The 14,216-nt window shown below is 47.5% G+C and overlaps 5 protein-coding genes across 5 annotated transcripts; 1 reads left to right on the forward strand and 4 right to left on the reverse strand.

Moving 5' to 3' along the window:
- Positions 1-437: 437 nt before the first annotated feature.
- Positions 438-2,266, reverse strand: N7516_000617 (uncharacterized protein; the record flags this gene model as incomplete). Its single annotated transcript, XM_057213339.1, has 3 exons — positions 438-1,349; positions 1,400-1,719; positions 1,789-2,266. The coding sequence occupies 3 exons, from the start codon at positions 2,264-2,266 to the stop codon at positions 438-440; spliced, it is 1,710 nt and encodes a 569-aa protein (XP_057075222.1).
- Positions 2,267-4,570: 2,304 nt separating this feature from the next.
- N7516_000618 (uncharacterized protein) lies at positions 4,571-6,251 on the reverse strand (the record flags this gene model as incomplete). Its single annotated transcript, XM_057213340.1, has 2 exons — positions 4,571-5,793; positions 5,843-6,251. Coding segments are annotated over 2 exons (1,632 nt in total), but the record flags the coding sequence as incomplete, so codon positions are not given.
- Positions 6,252-7,721: 1,470 nt separating this feature from the next.
- On the reverse strand, positions 7,722-8,051 carry N7516_000619 (uncharacterized protein; the record flags this gene model as incomplete). Its single annotated transcript, XM_057213341.1, has 1 exon — positions 7,722-8,051. One exon carries the CDS (start codon positions 8,049-8,051, stop codon positions 7,722-7,724), a length of 330 nt encoding a protein of 109 aa, XP_057075224.1.
- Positions 8,052-12,616: 4,565 nt separating this feature from the next.
- Positions 12,617-13,159, reverse strand: N7516_000620 (uncharacterized protein; the record flags this gene model as incomplete). Its single annotated transcript, XM_057213342.1, has 1 exon — positions 12,617-13,159. One exon carries the CDS (start codon positions 13,157-13,159, stop codon positions 12,617-12,619), a length of 543 nt encoding a protein of 180 aa, XP_057075225.1.
- A 392-nt stretch (positions 13,160-13,551) lies between these two features.
- On the forward strand, positions 13,552-13,786 carry N7516_000621 (uncharacterized protein; the record flags this gene model as incomplete). The annotated part of the gene is made up of 2 exons (XM_057213343.1): positions 13,552-13,573; positions 13,623-13,786. 2 exons carry the CDS (start codon positions 13,552-13,554, stop codon positions 13,784-13,786), a joined length of 186 nt encoding a protein of 61 aa, XP_057075226.1.
- Between the last annotated feature and the right edge of the window lie 430 nt (positions 13,787-14,216).

The raw sequence follows: 14,216 nt of genomic DNA on the forward strand, positions 1-14,216 counted from the left end.
TCCACTTTTCTTCGCTCCTTCCGCAGCCCCTAGTATACTTTGGGAACGAAATATTTTCTGTTTTGGCTTTATTCTTGGTAAGCAGACCAGGAGAAAGTAGCTTGGAGTCTTTATTCCAACATAGTAATCCTGTGCTGGTCAAAGATACCTCGGCGCTGGTTGAACATCTCGAGGTGGGTTCAGGATCTTCTTTATGACAGATATTGGATAATGCTTAATCTTAGGGAGGTAGTAGTATACTAGAGGACTGAAGTATTCGGATTGGAAGTCGACGTTCAAAGGATGTAGTCTAAGAGCTAGGAAACTATCTGACAAAGGTGCGGAAGAAAGGTATACAGCGAAAGCGGGAACAGTATTCTACAAAGCCGTTGAGTTCAAGGCATGACTCCAGTGTCTGGAAATAGGTGTCGCGTCCTTTGGAAGGCTCTGGAAACGTTTTATTGTGGGCTTTCGGCGATGCCAGCGTTAAGATATGAAAAGAATGCTCGAAAAACCGACCGACGCACAAAGCCTGCGCTAACTCGCTGGGTATCCCAATTTTGTCTCAAAGCTTCTCTGGAGAGGGCAAACCTGTCAGCATACACAGAGTCCGTAAACGGCCTCCCACACCGTCGCTCCGTCTCTACCTCGTCGTTGTCGTACGGGGGAAAGTCGCATGGATGTGGGCGAGGAAGCTCTCTTGCTTCTCCCAATCGATCCCCTTCGCTTATAGGAACTTGAAAACCGTAGCCTTGGGCCAGCACAAGGAAATGACGACGAAGTAGCAACGGTGAAATGCCATTTAACTCTTCGCTAACACTGAGACGAAAGGCACGTTCCTTGTCCTTTTTTTTTCGTGGAATACGACGGTGGTGATCCCTCTTAGGTGTTAATTCAAACGCATACTGGAAACTGAACCGCCAAAGGTCCTGGAGCTGCTGGTTTTGCACTGTCTGCTCCCAGTAGGTTCTAGATAATAAGCCGTAAGTGAACCCAACGCATTGACTTCTCAAGACCTTGTCAATGGTGTTATCTCCTTCAGGTGGTGCAAAACAGAGTTGTCTCATAACGCATTGCCCGACATCCAAATACAGGATATCCTGAAAGAAGGTCTCAAGTGTTGGGATGGGGAAGTCAATGCCTTCCAAGTTTCGCCATACCATATCTCGCTGATAGTCTTCCATGAAGGGAAAGAGTATCTTTTTTTCTTTTTTACTTCGCAGATCAGATAAGTCTTTTGAAGAGACCCTTGGCACTTTGGATGTTAAAAATTTCACAGACGTGGCGTCAATAAGGCCCAAAAGGGCTTCGTCGCCGTCTACAAGCCTCAGGAATGTGCTTCGAATATGTTCTAAATAGCAGGCAATTGGCTGGAACTGTACTGTCAATCCCTGCCTTGCTCTGCAGGGAGTAAGCTCACCTCATCGCTTTTCATAGCTTTCAATTTGTGCAAAACTCCATTGCTCATACCGGCCCATATTCCCGGTATAGGAAGAAGAGCATCGAAGGCCCTTTGCAAGCTCTCTGAGAGAGTACGCAGATAGTCTCCCTTTCGGCTTCCGGGCTTGGACTCTAAAAGAGCCCACCAATAACCTTCCGCAGTTTCGTTGCGGGGACCAATCCAGCTACCTTGATAATAACGAATATTTCGGTAAATTCGTCCGTCTGAAGGGCGCTGGTCGTTCGGGAAGCTCTCTTGCAGGCTTCGCACAAGTTCTTCATGAAGTGCCACGTCGCCACCTGAATAAATAGCGGTCGGGGATCAGCTTGTGGGATCAGGTACTCTAGAACACACCGTCGCAGACTTACTCGCTCCGGTGACGTAAATATCTGCTACCCACCAAGGATCTTCGATTTGGAGTTCTTTGAACATTTCGCGAGCCGCAGAAATAACATTTTCATGGTCTAGGGCAGACAGGGTATAATCAGGTCCAACCTCGATTTGGCCCATACGCAGGCCACGCGCTAATGTGGGCTCCTGCAGAGTGACGTTGGTAAGCCAGTCTGCAGCATCTACCACCACTGGGACATGGAACTCCCTGCTCAAACGTAAGCAGCCCTGGATATTTAGGATCTGGGTGAGTCGAATAACATTGTCTCCGCCCTCAATTAGTCTATTTTTGCTCTGCCCGAAGTCTAAGTCGCAGAGGTGAACGAGAAACGGCCCTTTGAAGCACGAATTACGATAATCAAATTGCTTCCGCTCTGCTTTCTCAGTATCAAGCTGATTCTCTTTACTGAGACGTGTTGGTCGTCGTCGTTGAGCTCGTGTCGACCTTCGTGGCATGTCGGTCGGTCTTTCCACTTTCGAATCCCAGATTGCCGGAATAACTTTCGCACAAGTGAAAAATACATCGAGTTTACTTGCGATAAACTTATATAAATGGTGACAGGCCTCCGCTATCAGACTTGAATGCCTCAGCTTTATGCGCACGCCTTAAGCTAGAATAAAGAAAGTGAAGGTGAACTGAGTTTTGCCACCAACTACTAGATGACCAATTTAACCTGTCAGCTCTTTGATCATTGTGAGGGTGACTTTGCGTGACCCGCCATCTTTAAAATTTGAGGTTATAAAAGTAGAGCCGTCTTACAATGGAAACTTATTTAGCCTCTCCTAATTTGGCATGCAGGTCCCGATATGAACATACTGATATAAATTAGTGGAGGGGTTCTTTCATTGAAAGGATGGTATACCACGCCCCGCAAGAGCTCGTACCCTTGTTTCGCGTTACCTGGGGAGGTCTCCCTCCGCCAGGCTGACCGTGTCTCAAATACGCCCCAGCCGACAGTGTATGTCGGTCGCTCTCCACTAACCAAGCTTGGTCCCCAATGTCTACACAGGATCGACGGGTTGCCCGTGGCAAAGCCTTAACGAGGTCCATTGGTGGCCATCAACCAATTATCAGCCCCTTCCAAATAGCCGTGTATCACCCAGGAGATGCCCGTGTCCCGGTGGTGCCCGTGTCTCGAAGAACAGCTGCACCCAAGGTTGCCCGTGGCTGAGCCTTAACGAGGTCTGAAGTGCAGGATGTCATCAAGCCTTAACGAGTTTTAGTCTTAACGAGGCCTCCGGGCCTTGAACGAGGTCTGTCCAAAGTCAGCTTGACTGCCTGTGTCACCGGTTCACTACCGCCTCGCCGTATCTCGCACGATGCTATCCCAGACCGTATGCAAGCTCAGGGGTGTCCTGTCTTCTTTTTAGGGCGACACCACTTCCACTGGTAACGCAAGACCAGCTTCTGGGCTTGAGTGCGAATTGGGTAAAAAGAAGTCGGAGGGTTTTCATATCCGTAGCCCCTGGTTTTGGAGTGGTTGTGCGGTCGGGTTACCCCGTGCCGGGCCGCAACCGCACAACCACAGCAGATTCACTTCCGTCTCCCCAACGGGGATTAACACCGGACACCACAAGAAGGTACAGTACGTCCCGAAACCGGTGCAATCACTGTACTCTTCGATTGGCTTTCCTGCCCCTTACGCCAAGGCATGCTAGTCTATATTGGGAGTTCTTCCGGCAGCTGCGTGTGTATTTGCTCGTACGTAGATTACATAATAGTTTCATACATGTATTATCTCGTAATTTCAATACATCTGACACCTCTATTCCCCTCTCCCGAAGCAGCTTTCCTCGGGAGGCGCACTTAACAATTAATCACGAGTGGTCCAACCAAAGATGGCTCCAATCCTAGCTCCTTCCAAGCATGAGCTTATCTTATGACATGATCCACAGTGGCGAACGATCTATAACTAAGATGGCACTGGCCGCTGGTTGCAACAAGAGCACCATCTGGAGAATCTCTTCCAATATAAGAATGTTTGGCAGCGTCAGAGCACCGCCAATTAAAGGCGGACGACCCCGTATCACTCCAGTCATGCGTGAGGCTTTGTGTGACTATCTGATTGAAAAGCCTACCTTATATCTGGACGAGATGGTGATTCTTCTACAGAACGAATTCGCTCTTCGAGCAACGAAATCTAACATCAGTCGCGCCCTTAAGTCCAAAGGCTGGTCCAAAGGCTAGTCCAGGAAGCCTGCTCAGGTCAAGACCCGAGAACACAACCTTGACCTTTGGGATGAATCATTTTATCTCAGACTTTAAGTCCAACCACCTTGTCTATATCGATGAATCCGGATGCGATAAAAGGATATCCAACTGCGTTGGGCACCGACCCAGATCTTGAACAATACTGCATAGAACTGAAGAATCAATTTCTCTCACGTGGTGAAGGATTGTGCCTCATTCGTATCAAAGGTATATATAATCTTGCTTGCTCACGGGCGCAGTGGCGCCTGACGAGCTGCTTCTTGTTCATCCTCAGCTCATCCATGAGTATTGATTTTCAACACCACATCCCCAGCGACAAGACAAAATGCATTATCTTCAGACAATGGAAATTGAACTTCACCTTCTAGCTGCCGCACATCAACAACAGGACATGTCTCTCTCAAATATTTGATGCTGTCGGGTGTAAACCTTGTGATATCATACCCCAGTGGTTCTTTCCTAGCTGTAGAAGCTGGTTCATCCTGGAGGCCAAGGTGTACTTCAATAGATTCTGTGATAATAAGATGAAAAGGCTTGTTGTATTTCACAAAATCATTGACTAGTTCTCCCTCGAGCAGGTAAGCGGTATTAATGGAATTACCCGATGGGGTCTCATTGCTTGAAAGTCGGCTGATTGACAATGAAGGGCCACGTCTAGGTGGATCGCCCGATACAGTAATAGACGACGAGTCGATCGAAGAAATATATCCTTCTGGACTCTCCGACAAGGGCTTTGGCATACTCATCGTTGTTCCCGAAGCCGATGAGGTAAGAACATTGCTCTCATTAGGACACGGATGAACAGGCAGCTTCCCCTGAGCTAAACCTAGTGAAATATTGTGCTGAAGACTTTCAATAAGACCTTTATTGAGTTTCTGCTGAAGGACTCTAAATTGCGGCAGACTCGGGAGTCTCCAGCCGGGATAAAGCCGGCCATGGGCTCTAGGGGTATGTATTCGACCGTATAGTTGAATGAAAGTGTTGCAGAGAAAACATGCGTCTTTGCTTGAACTAACCACTCGTGGAAACAAATTTGGGGCTCGTATTTCGCAAAAGGCGATGATTTGAATTTCAGCGTGGATTTTGGGTGCTAAAAGAGCCTTTTGGGCCCCTTCATACCTGGCACGAGCAGCCTGTTCATCAACCCTCAAATTGCGGCACAATTGAGACAAACTATGTTTTTGCCCCTTGACGAATCCAAGTCTGAATAAACATGAAGATAGGTCAGAAAGCTCGCTGGAACTTGTTTGACTTTCGAATGCCTCTTGGGGTAGGCTTGCCAGTTGAATCTTCATATTCCGGACCAATGGAAATTCCTTTGCCGTCCGATATAGTTGCCTGGCGGCTCCCCAGTATCTTGAGACTTTTCTGATGATGTTCAATAAACTGGATCTCGAGGACGGGACCATGTCATGATTCGAGATAAGGTCTAGTAGGTCGTAAAAGCGTGGTGCTGTTTGTTGCAAGTGATGTATTCCTTCCACAAGATCACCCAGCTCATCCGGAGTTTGGTGCCTCATCCATCGATCAACAAGTTGTATCACCTTATTTGCCTCTGAGATGAATGATGACGATGTAACTGATAAGTCTTTGCCGTGAAGTTTCCGAGAATCAATCCGTCGAATACCAAATATGGCCTCTTTTAGTAGATCTTGAACGGGCCTCTTGGTTGCCTTCCGCTCGAGTCGCAACCGGCATAATACCCGCGGTGAGCACATCGAGATGATTGACGCAAAAACCTCCCTTTGGACCTTGGACTTGTCTGCAACTTCTGAAAATCGTCAAAGTCCATCCCAAAATGCACATTGGTAAGGACAGACCATATTTTGAATCATGAAGTACATGGAAAATGTCTTCAAACCTGCTTTTCAGGTTTTGTAGCAGGTCATCTCCATCAGCATAGGTGCTTTTGTTGATTGCTAGGATGACATTCAAAATTGTTCCAAGTGAGTTTTGCTCTACGCAAACTGCAGGTATATGATTCCACCCATCCTTAGTTTTTGCCAGGAATGCAAGATCTTCGGTTAGCCGACGTTCTTTTGAAAAAGGTAGAACATGATCTCCTTGCTCGAACGACAAGTTTAGTGCATTTCGAACGACTGGGGCAGGAACTTGATAGAAAAAGGAGCTGAGAGCTATATGCTCAGCACACACTGTGGCGGGGGCTCGGCTTGTCTTAGCCATGAAACTCGACGATCGAAGAACAATGCCTGGATGCGGAGCGGAGCGCTGGAGGGGAGAGGGAAACTGTGGATTTATAAGCTGGCAGGAGGCACCTGCAGGTTTCCAAATACTACATGATGGAGCTTGCGCTTATGTACAGTACGTACTTCTATGCACGATAAGATAGGATCCTCTTTAGCATAGGTTAGGGGGGGGATTAGGCCCGCCTAGACCCTGCAGCGTATTTATCGCGGAGGCATTGATGAGGGGCCACACGAGATGCAGACTACCACACCGTACTTCCGAGTCTGCTTTGATTACCATACTGGAATGAACGTTGGTGGGTGGGGATTGAGCCGAGAAATTGAGATCTGATTTTGATTTATCAAGCTTGATCCCGATAACCCGATAAGGAATTGGCCAATGAGGATGAGGATAGAGGGGTTAATCACATGATAAGGTATTCCATATATGAAATAGTGCGTGGATAATTCGGTTTGTACCTAATCAGGTGATAAATGCCACAGGCGAAAATACCAATTTGAAAGATACAATGGTCCAGGACTAGGCGCTTGGACTGGCCGGAAGGTTCGATGCAAACTCGGCAAACAGCTATGTCATTAGACAGGCAATCTGTCAACAATTTCCCCCTGCAAAGTTCATTGCTGCAGAAAGCGTCATTCTGTATCTTCTGGCTATTCATAGGTCCTTATTGATTGTTGTTGTGGTTTGTTTTCACCACCAACGGTGGTCTTCGGCTAAAACGCCTCGGTCAAAGATGACCCACTATTATTTGCACATCTAGGCTTTTCTCTGGACTAGCCTTATCTGCACCTGGGTCATGGGCGGTAAACGAAGTATTTCTATTGGCTTCAAGGGTGATGAAATCTTTCTAAGCGCTTGAGTTGTGATTAGCACCCACCATGTGATCGTTCTGTATCTATTTTCAACCGAATCTTAACGGCCCAAATTCCCCTTGCCGCCTAGTCAATGCTGCACAGCCCACGCCGGCTTATGTATTTATGTTTTGCCTGCAGTATATCGACTCCAACCTGTGCTTAGTTTTGATGTCATTCTCGCCTATCCTACTCCGTTGGCTTTTGCTACAGGTACATCCGAACAAGAAAACCTCAATATCTCCGGTTGCAAATTCGTGAAATCTCGTCAGCTGAGGTAGCTGTTTCTGTCTCTTTGCACACCGACACGCGCGTCCGTCCTCTCGGGCCACATAGACAGTCTCGTCGGGTCCTCTCGACTCGTCCGTCACTGCCAGTATGCGCCACGCCCCAGAGGGAGAAGTCTCCCTCCTTCGCGTTACCGGTCCAGATCTCTCTCGGCCGGCCGACCGTGTCTCGCAAAGGCTGTCACGAGTATCCCCAATGGCCCTGCAGGATACCCTGACTGTCCTTCACTAACCAAGCTTGGGTCCCTGGTTTTGCAGCCCTTCCGAGCACCCGTGGCTGTGCCTTAACGAGTTCGTCGAGGGTCGTCACCAGACTGTACACCCCGCTTGACAGATGCCACAGGATGTCCTAGTCAGAGTTGCCCGTAGCTTCGCTTTAACGAGGTTCCGATCCAGGCCGTTCCATGGAGCTCCCAAACGACATCATACAGCCTGCTGCGCCACCAGTTGTAATCCCTCTCGCCGCTCAACGCCATCATATGTGTTCTTTGTTCGTCTCGATCTTTTGTACGCTGTCTTCGATATTTTCCTCGTTCAGTTTGTTGGGCGTCTCGCAATCTCAGAGGGTGTTCAAGCTCAGAGGTGTCCTGTCTCCTGCCTAGGCGATACCACAACCGCTGGAGAACAAGTCCAGCTTCGGTCTCGAGTACGAGTCGAGTAGGCAGTCGTCGGATGGTTTTCATAACCCGTTTTCCTCTAATTTGTGTGGGGTGAACGGGAGTCGTCAACCACGAAAAACTCTGCGGTCCGACCCCTATTCACTCCACGCGGATTCTTTTGGCTTCCCCTCCACAAACTGTGAGGATACTAACACCGGACACCACGAGAAGGTAGAGATCCATCGTCCTAACTGCTTGACGAGAGCAGTTACCTAGCGTACTCGCCAGGGGTTCTAGAACGTTGATCCAGCAAACAAGGCAAATAGACAGTAGGGAGCCATTTTAAAGCTGCGGACCTCAACAAATGTGATTGTTAGACCATGCATAAGTTCTACTATAATAACAAAAAAATGAGATCTCGCATCTCTATTAGCGCACTTGAAATGGAGGATAGGGGATAAGATTAGGCTGCTCATTGCAATCTGGATATCCAAACTCGAACTCGGATTAATATAGTTCCTAGGAGAGCGCTGATCCCACTTAGGCCACCCAGGATTCTGCCATTTCTTTCCGTCTTCTCAGACGCATAACACAGTTCTCCCTCCCCTCTCCTAGGAGGTTCAATTAAAATTACTTGATGCTAAGCGATCAGAGCCACCAATCAGTGTATCGGGAGGCGAAGCGCTTGACCGAGTAAGGTGCAATGTTCACATGCTGATATTTAAACCCTACGACCACCCTTAAGGCGACTCAATCCATTATATACCGTTATTCCAATATCAAAATGCCTGAGAACACCTGTGCTCGTTCGTGCCAAAATTTGGCCTATATACACTCCAACCTTGCGCAACTGCCTCAGAGGGACACTAAGAAAACTGCAGACTCAAGTGACGTCCACAAAATCAACGCCATACCTCCACTAGTTGCTCTACCTCCTGAACTGCTCTTAAAAATCCTCGGAAATTTGCAAGATCTCGAAGACTTTTTTTCTTCAATACTTGTCTGCCGCTAGATTTCAAATGTTTTGCAAGCATAAAGACCACAAAGGCAAATAATCGAGTCAACTTTCGCTAAATATCTTCATCCAAAGACCGACTGGGGAATATACAAAGTGCTGATCCAGCTCAGTTAGATTATCCGGCGAGATATCATACACAGAGATACTGTACGACACGTCTTTGAGACCGGATGGGAAATTTTTAGACAAAGACATCAAGAGGAACTACTTATTCTATTTGGAAGAGCCCTCGTATGGTCCTATGTCTTAGATTATCACCGAAATGATGCAATCTGTCTTTTGTAACTGATACAGAAGGGAGAGCCACCCTTTGGATGGTCGATAAGAACATCGTCACAGCGGCCTATTCAACCGATCAGTGAGCTTTTGAACTAATTAGTCTCGGAGGAGAACGGTGTTGATAGAATGTACATCAGCTCTGACTTGGACCATCCGCTGGTTGAGATTAACGGATATTCTAAACTAAGTCTCAATGACAAGGAGCGGGCCATTCTTTTGAGGAATGGAATCTTATTTAGGGAAAACTCAATTGTGACGAGAAAGCGCAAACCTTGTCCGCCGAGGGCCTCGTCTAGGCCTATGTTTTCCTCTAGGCCTATATTTTCTTCCAGACTTGCCTACAGTTTTTATCGCAGACGAATCCTCAATGAGACCATAAACGGGGACGCTGCGGAAGCTCTAGCTCATCAACGCCCAAGTTTATGTGCGTGGGATGGACAGCACGGGTCTTTACGCGGACTATGAATGGCGGTAAGTCGCTGGCAAAGCCTCTGTCAAGTAGGCTGCAATCTATTATTGCGAACTGCTAGTAGAGGCTGTATGATGCCACTTTAAGCGATCAGAATGCCGTTCCTAAGAAGCATAGCTAGATATTTCGTCTCTCGGTACTTGAGATTGATCCACAATATATTGGTAACTAACTAGATGTCTTATAAATCCAATAAGGCAATGCGTTTTCATGTTGTTATTTAAGTAGTGATCCTGAACAATAGTGTACCAAAAGTAGGGACCTTGACGATGAAAGGTAAGAAGGACAAATGACTTTTCCTGAGGGGTGATAACCTGCTTCTATGATTACAATGTTCTTTTATATATGTATTTTCACGTGATCGTATGTTTCAGTACAATTCAGTTATTTAAATACGAACTAAGCTGAAAGTGCATTAGCGTATTTCTAGATAGGGCTCGAAGAATAATGTCTCTGTGCATCTGGTGAAACTGATTTCGGTCCATCCTGTAGTAGCCGAGTAGCCGATCCTGTATCTGATCGGTCTCCGAAGGAATTTGCGGCGGCCGGTACGATCAGAGAGACAAGGGACCTGTTGATATCATCTTCGACGTAAAACTGTTATGGTTGTGTACCGAGCGGGAGCTAGCCCCGGACCGATGGCGGCCCACCCGCGGGAGGGCCCGAGCCCCATCCCACAAACACCTAAGAAACCCACGCCAGCTTCTCATTTGAAGACTTCCAGCCTCGAGTATCGATCGATGCAGGCCAAATCATAGGGAAAAGAACGAGAAACGGCGAAGCTTATACATACACCGAGGGCATAGGCCGGATTACTACTAGAGAGGTGTAGAAGCTTATCGACAACCTTAAGGATATCATCCATCGCCAAACCACGCTTATCGAATCCACTAAAGCCGACCTAGAGGAGGTCAAGCACAACTAGAATGTTCTCCGAGAATAGAATGATAGGCTTTATGAAGAAGTCAGAGCCCTAAGAGCATAAACCGAAGCTAGCCTACAACCAAACCCGCCTAGAATATGGGCAGCGATAGCAGCTAGCGGTACCTATGACCCGCAACCAAGTCTTTAACGACCCGAGAAGGACCGGAACTACGTTCGCATTAGTATACAGAGAATATTGGTAGACCCGAGGGATAATAAGAATAGCGAAGGGAATAACTTCGGGCGATACCTCTCTACCGACTCTGCTAACACCTATATCCGTTCAGCGCTGTTAAGTATACCTTCGACTTAAGATGCCTAAGTGGCTGGAATTGGTACCACTAAAACGGGATACTTGATTCGTTTCAAAAACTTAGGGTCAGCCGAAGCAGCCCGTAACAATACCGAATGGTTGAATGAGCTAGGAAATAACACAAAGCTGGTCAAGCCGCGGTTCGGTATCGTCGTACACGCACTCCGATAGAGTACTTCGATAGGCTAAACGAATTGGAAATCATTGATCCACGACCACTACCGCCGTGGCGTCTCGACTCCTTCGCTGAGATTGAGATCGGGTCTGATCGCGAGATAGCGGCACAGAAGGCCGAGACCACTCGCTTAACATCCGACGTTGTTGTCTACTCTGACCCCTCTGGTCGATAGGACCACCAGGTACCGCCGCTGTAGCACTCGACAACAACCAAGAGATAGTCGAGGTGCAGCAGGTCTAAGTAGGACCGATAAGCCGCTAGTCTGTCCACGTAGCGGAGCTTATAGGCATCTTCTACGCGATAAGTGTAGTGTTCAAGATCGCCTATCAACACTTGAGAACAGCAGACAGGCAACTAACAGCGACGATCCTATGCGACAGCCGGTCCGCCCTACAGGCGGTTCAAAGCGCGAGAAATAGATCAGGATAACGCATCGTTCACGTAATCCTCTAGGCTAGCGCCGAGGTTCTAGCGGCGGGATTCGTACTCCGCCTTTAATAGGTACTAGGGCATTATGATAATCCTAGAAACGACGCTATAGATCGATTAGCAAAGGACGCCGCCAGCCTAGGCAAAACCTATCCTTTCTACCCGCTCCTCACTAGAGAGAGGGCGTTTATCCGTCGGAATATCTACTCTCAGTGGGAATAGGAATAGAAATCATCTACTAAGGGTAGTCACTTACGAAAGATCGATAATATCCTACTAGTAAGCTATACTAGAAGGCTATATAGGAACCTACTAAGAAACCGTGCGTACCTCTTGACGTAGCTGCGCACGGGCCACAACTAGTTATCCAGTTACCGTAAGAATGTTGGTTATAGTGACGACGACCAGTACGCATACGGCGCACAAGAAACAGTCACCTATATGCTGGTGGATTGCCCGAACTTAAGGGAACCTCGGAGAGAGCTAAGGAGAGAAGTTAGAGACGCGTTTAATAGCGTATCGAGCCTGCTGGGAGGCTCAAAACAAGGTGAGAAAGGTAAACCAGATACCGTCTCGCGAGCTAGGACGGTCAAGGCCGTGCTAGACTTCGCCGAGACGTCACAACGGTTTCGGAGTCGCGCGCCACCGGGGCAGCCTAATAATGGGAACGGCAGTTAGGCCACGATAGGCCTTGACGAGGCTCTAAGTTCGTTCTCAGGAAGTGGAACACTCTACATGTACGTACACGGATATATATAGTAGTCGTATCCTGCATATCGTTCGCGAGGGGTCAGGGTAAATGATTTCACACACACACTCCTGTAGTAGCCCTGGGACACCGTGTGTCCAAGTATGGCCATCGTTTATTGAGAAATGGTACAGTGCACATGAATCCGATGATATAGTATAAGGTAGATAACATTGTAAATTATGATATTAGATTACAAAAAGCCAGAAGGCCGGTTCACCTGGCACTGTAAAGATGTTCAACCATTCAGTGTGTGTGTAGCCAAGAGTGCATTCGCAAGCCATTATGGAATCAGATCCAGCGGCAAGTTGGGCCCCATACTCGAGAAGAATTCCATTGAGATTTCCAATTTTGCTCTGCTCTTGCCTCCTGAGCCCTAGACTTTTCCAATATTTCGCGTAAGTGGCGTATGGCCTGTATGACTTTCAAGTTTCTCGTGGAAGTGCACTCGGATATAAAGTAGGATTCTGGTGTTAAATCTTCGACTGCATCAATCGCCGACTTGGAGAGTTCATGAAAATTGTTAAAGCATGATTGGTAAAACTCGTTCTCGTATTTTTGTTGCTGCCATTGACGAATCTTCTCGCTGCGGGACTCCGGAAGTGATCGTCGATGATCCGACTTTGAACTTTGTAAGCGGACTCTTGTCGTCTCCAGAGCCATCGTTGAGCCACGAGCCATGGCGATCTGGTGATCAAGAGAATTAATTTCAGGCAAGTCATGTTTAGCGGGCAGTGTGTTGGTGGCACGTGGCATTACGACATCCTTTGGCGAGTCGACCGGTCGGCTGTAAACGCTAGAAGTGTCATCTCGTATTATATGATTGTTGCCCATTTTGACAAGCTATTCATGAAATGAGAAGTGCTTCAAGGATTATGGACGGAGTGACTGATCTTTCATGGCCAACATGATACTTTAATATCGGGATCCCAATCAACTAAGGGCATATATATTTCCTATTCGGCAATGCCTTCCTTCTGTCGTTCGTCTCAGTCCCTCAATTTTTATTGCCAGTTTTAAGCAACCTCATATTTCAAACAAATAGGAGGGAGTATCACAAAAATGGCAGAAATAGTCCCAATGACGAGTTAATTGAACTATGAAATAAGTTTGGTCTACAGTCGTTCTCGAAATCGACTTAACAGATACACTCTTCGTCACTCTGTTCTGGCCCCACTGCCAAGACCTTAGCGCAGATCAATCATTGAGCGGGCCGCATCAAATTGATGGACATCGAAAACGGCACCGGTAAGGTAGGTACTATATCTTGGCATATATATTACACGATGTTTACTAGTTTCCATTGGGACGAGCAAACAAAACAATAAAATCTCGACAGGAATAACCGGCTGGTTGAAGAATGCGGCGCTATGCCAACCTCACTGGATAGATGATCGCTTTGTCGATCTTCGCAGTCCGAAGGAAGCCAAAGCCCGCCCCTACAGGAACATGGATATATAACTGGGTCGGGCCACTAACGGGCAAGTGCTGTGGAGCAGCGTGCCTCGTAACCTTGCCAAGAATGGGCCGAAAATCACCAGACGCAAACCCTGACTACCGCAATAGGGCCCTTGATGAAGATAGAAAACCCCTAATCCCGCAAGACTGAGCTTACCGCTCAAAGGTGGTGTAAATAAATCCACGGGGCTCGAGCACTTTTCGCGTGGCGCATAGGTGAGGGCCAAAAAGCCACACTTGTCCCCGCACCAGCAGGAAGCTTTCACCCATTGGGCTTATCATGATTTCAAGCGATTGAACAAGATGTGGTCTGGGCAGAATGCGCTATACCGAATAACGATGGTACTTCCAACGGTAGAAGGAGCTGCAGACTTGACCCACGAAGTGTGGCCGAACGATGACAATTTCCGATGGATTGGGCGATTTGATATGC

The sequence above is a fragment of the Penicillium verrucosum genome, assembly GCF_028828655.1.
Source record: "Penicillium verrucosum strain IBT 35672 chromosome Unknown utg000001l_segment0_segment0, whole genome shotgun sequence".
In the NCBI taxonomy this organism is placed as follows: Eukaryota; Fungi; Ascomycota; class Eurotiomycetes; order Eurotiales; family Aspergillaceae; genus Penicillium; species Penicillium verrucosum.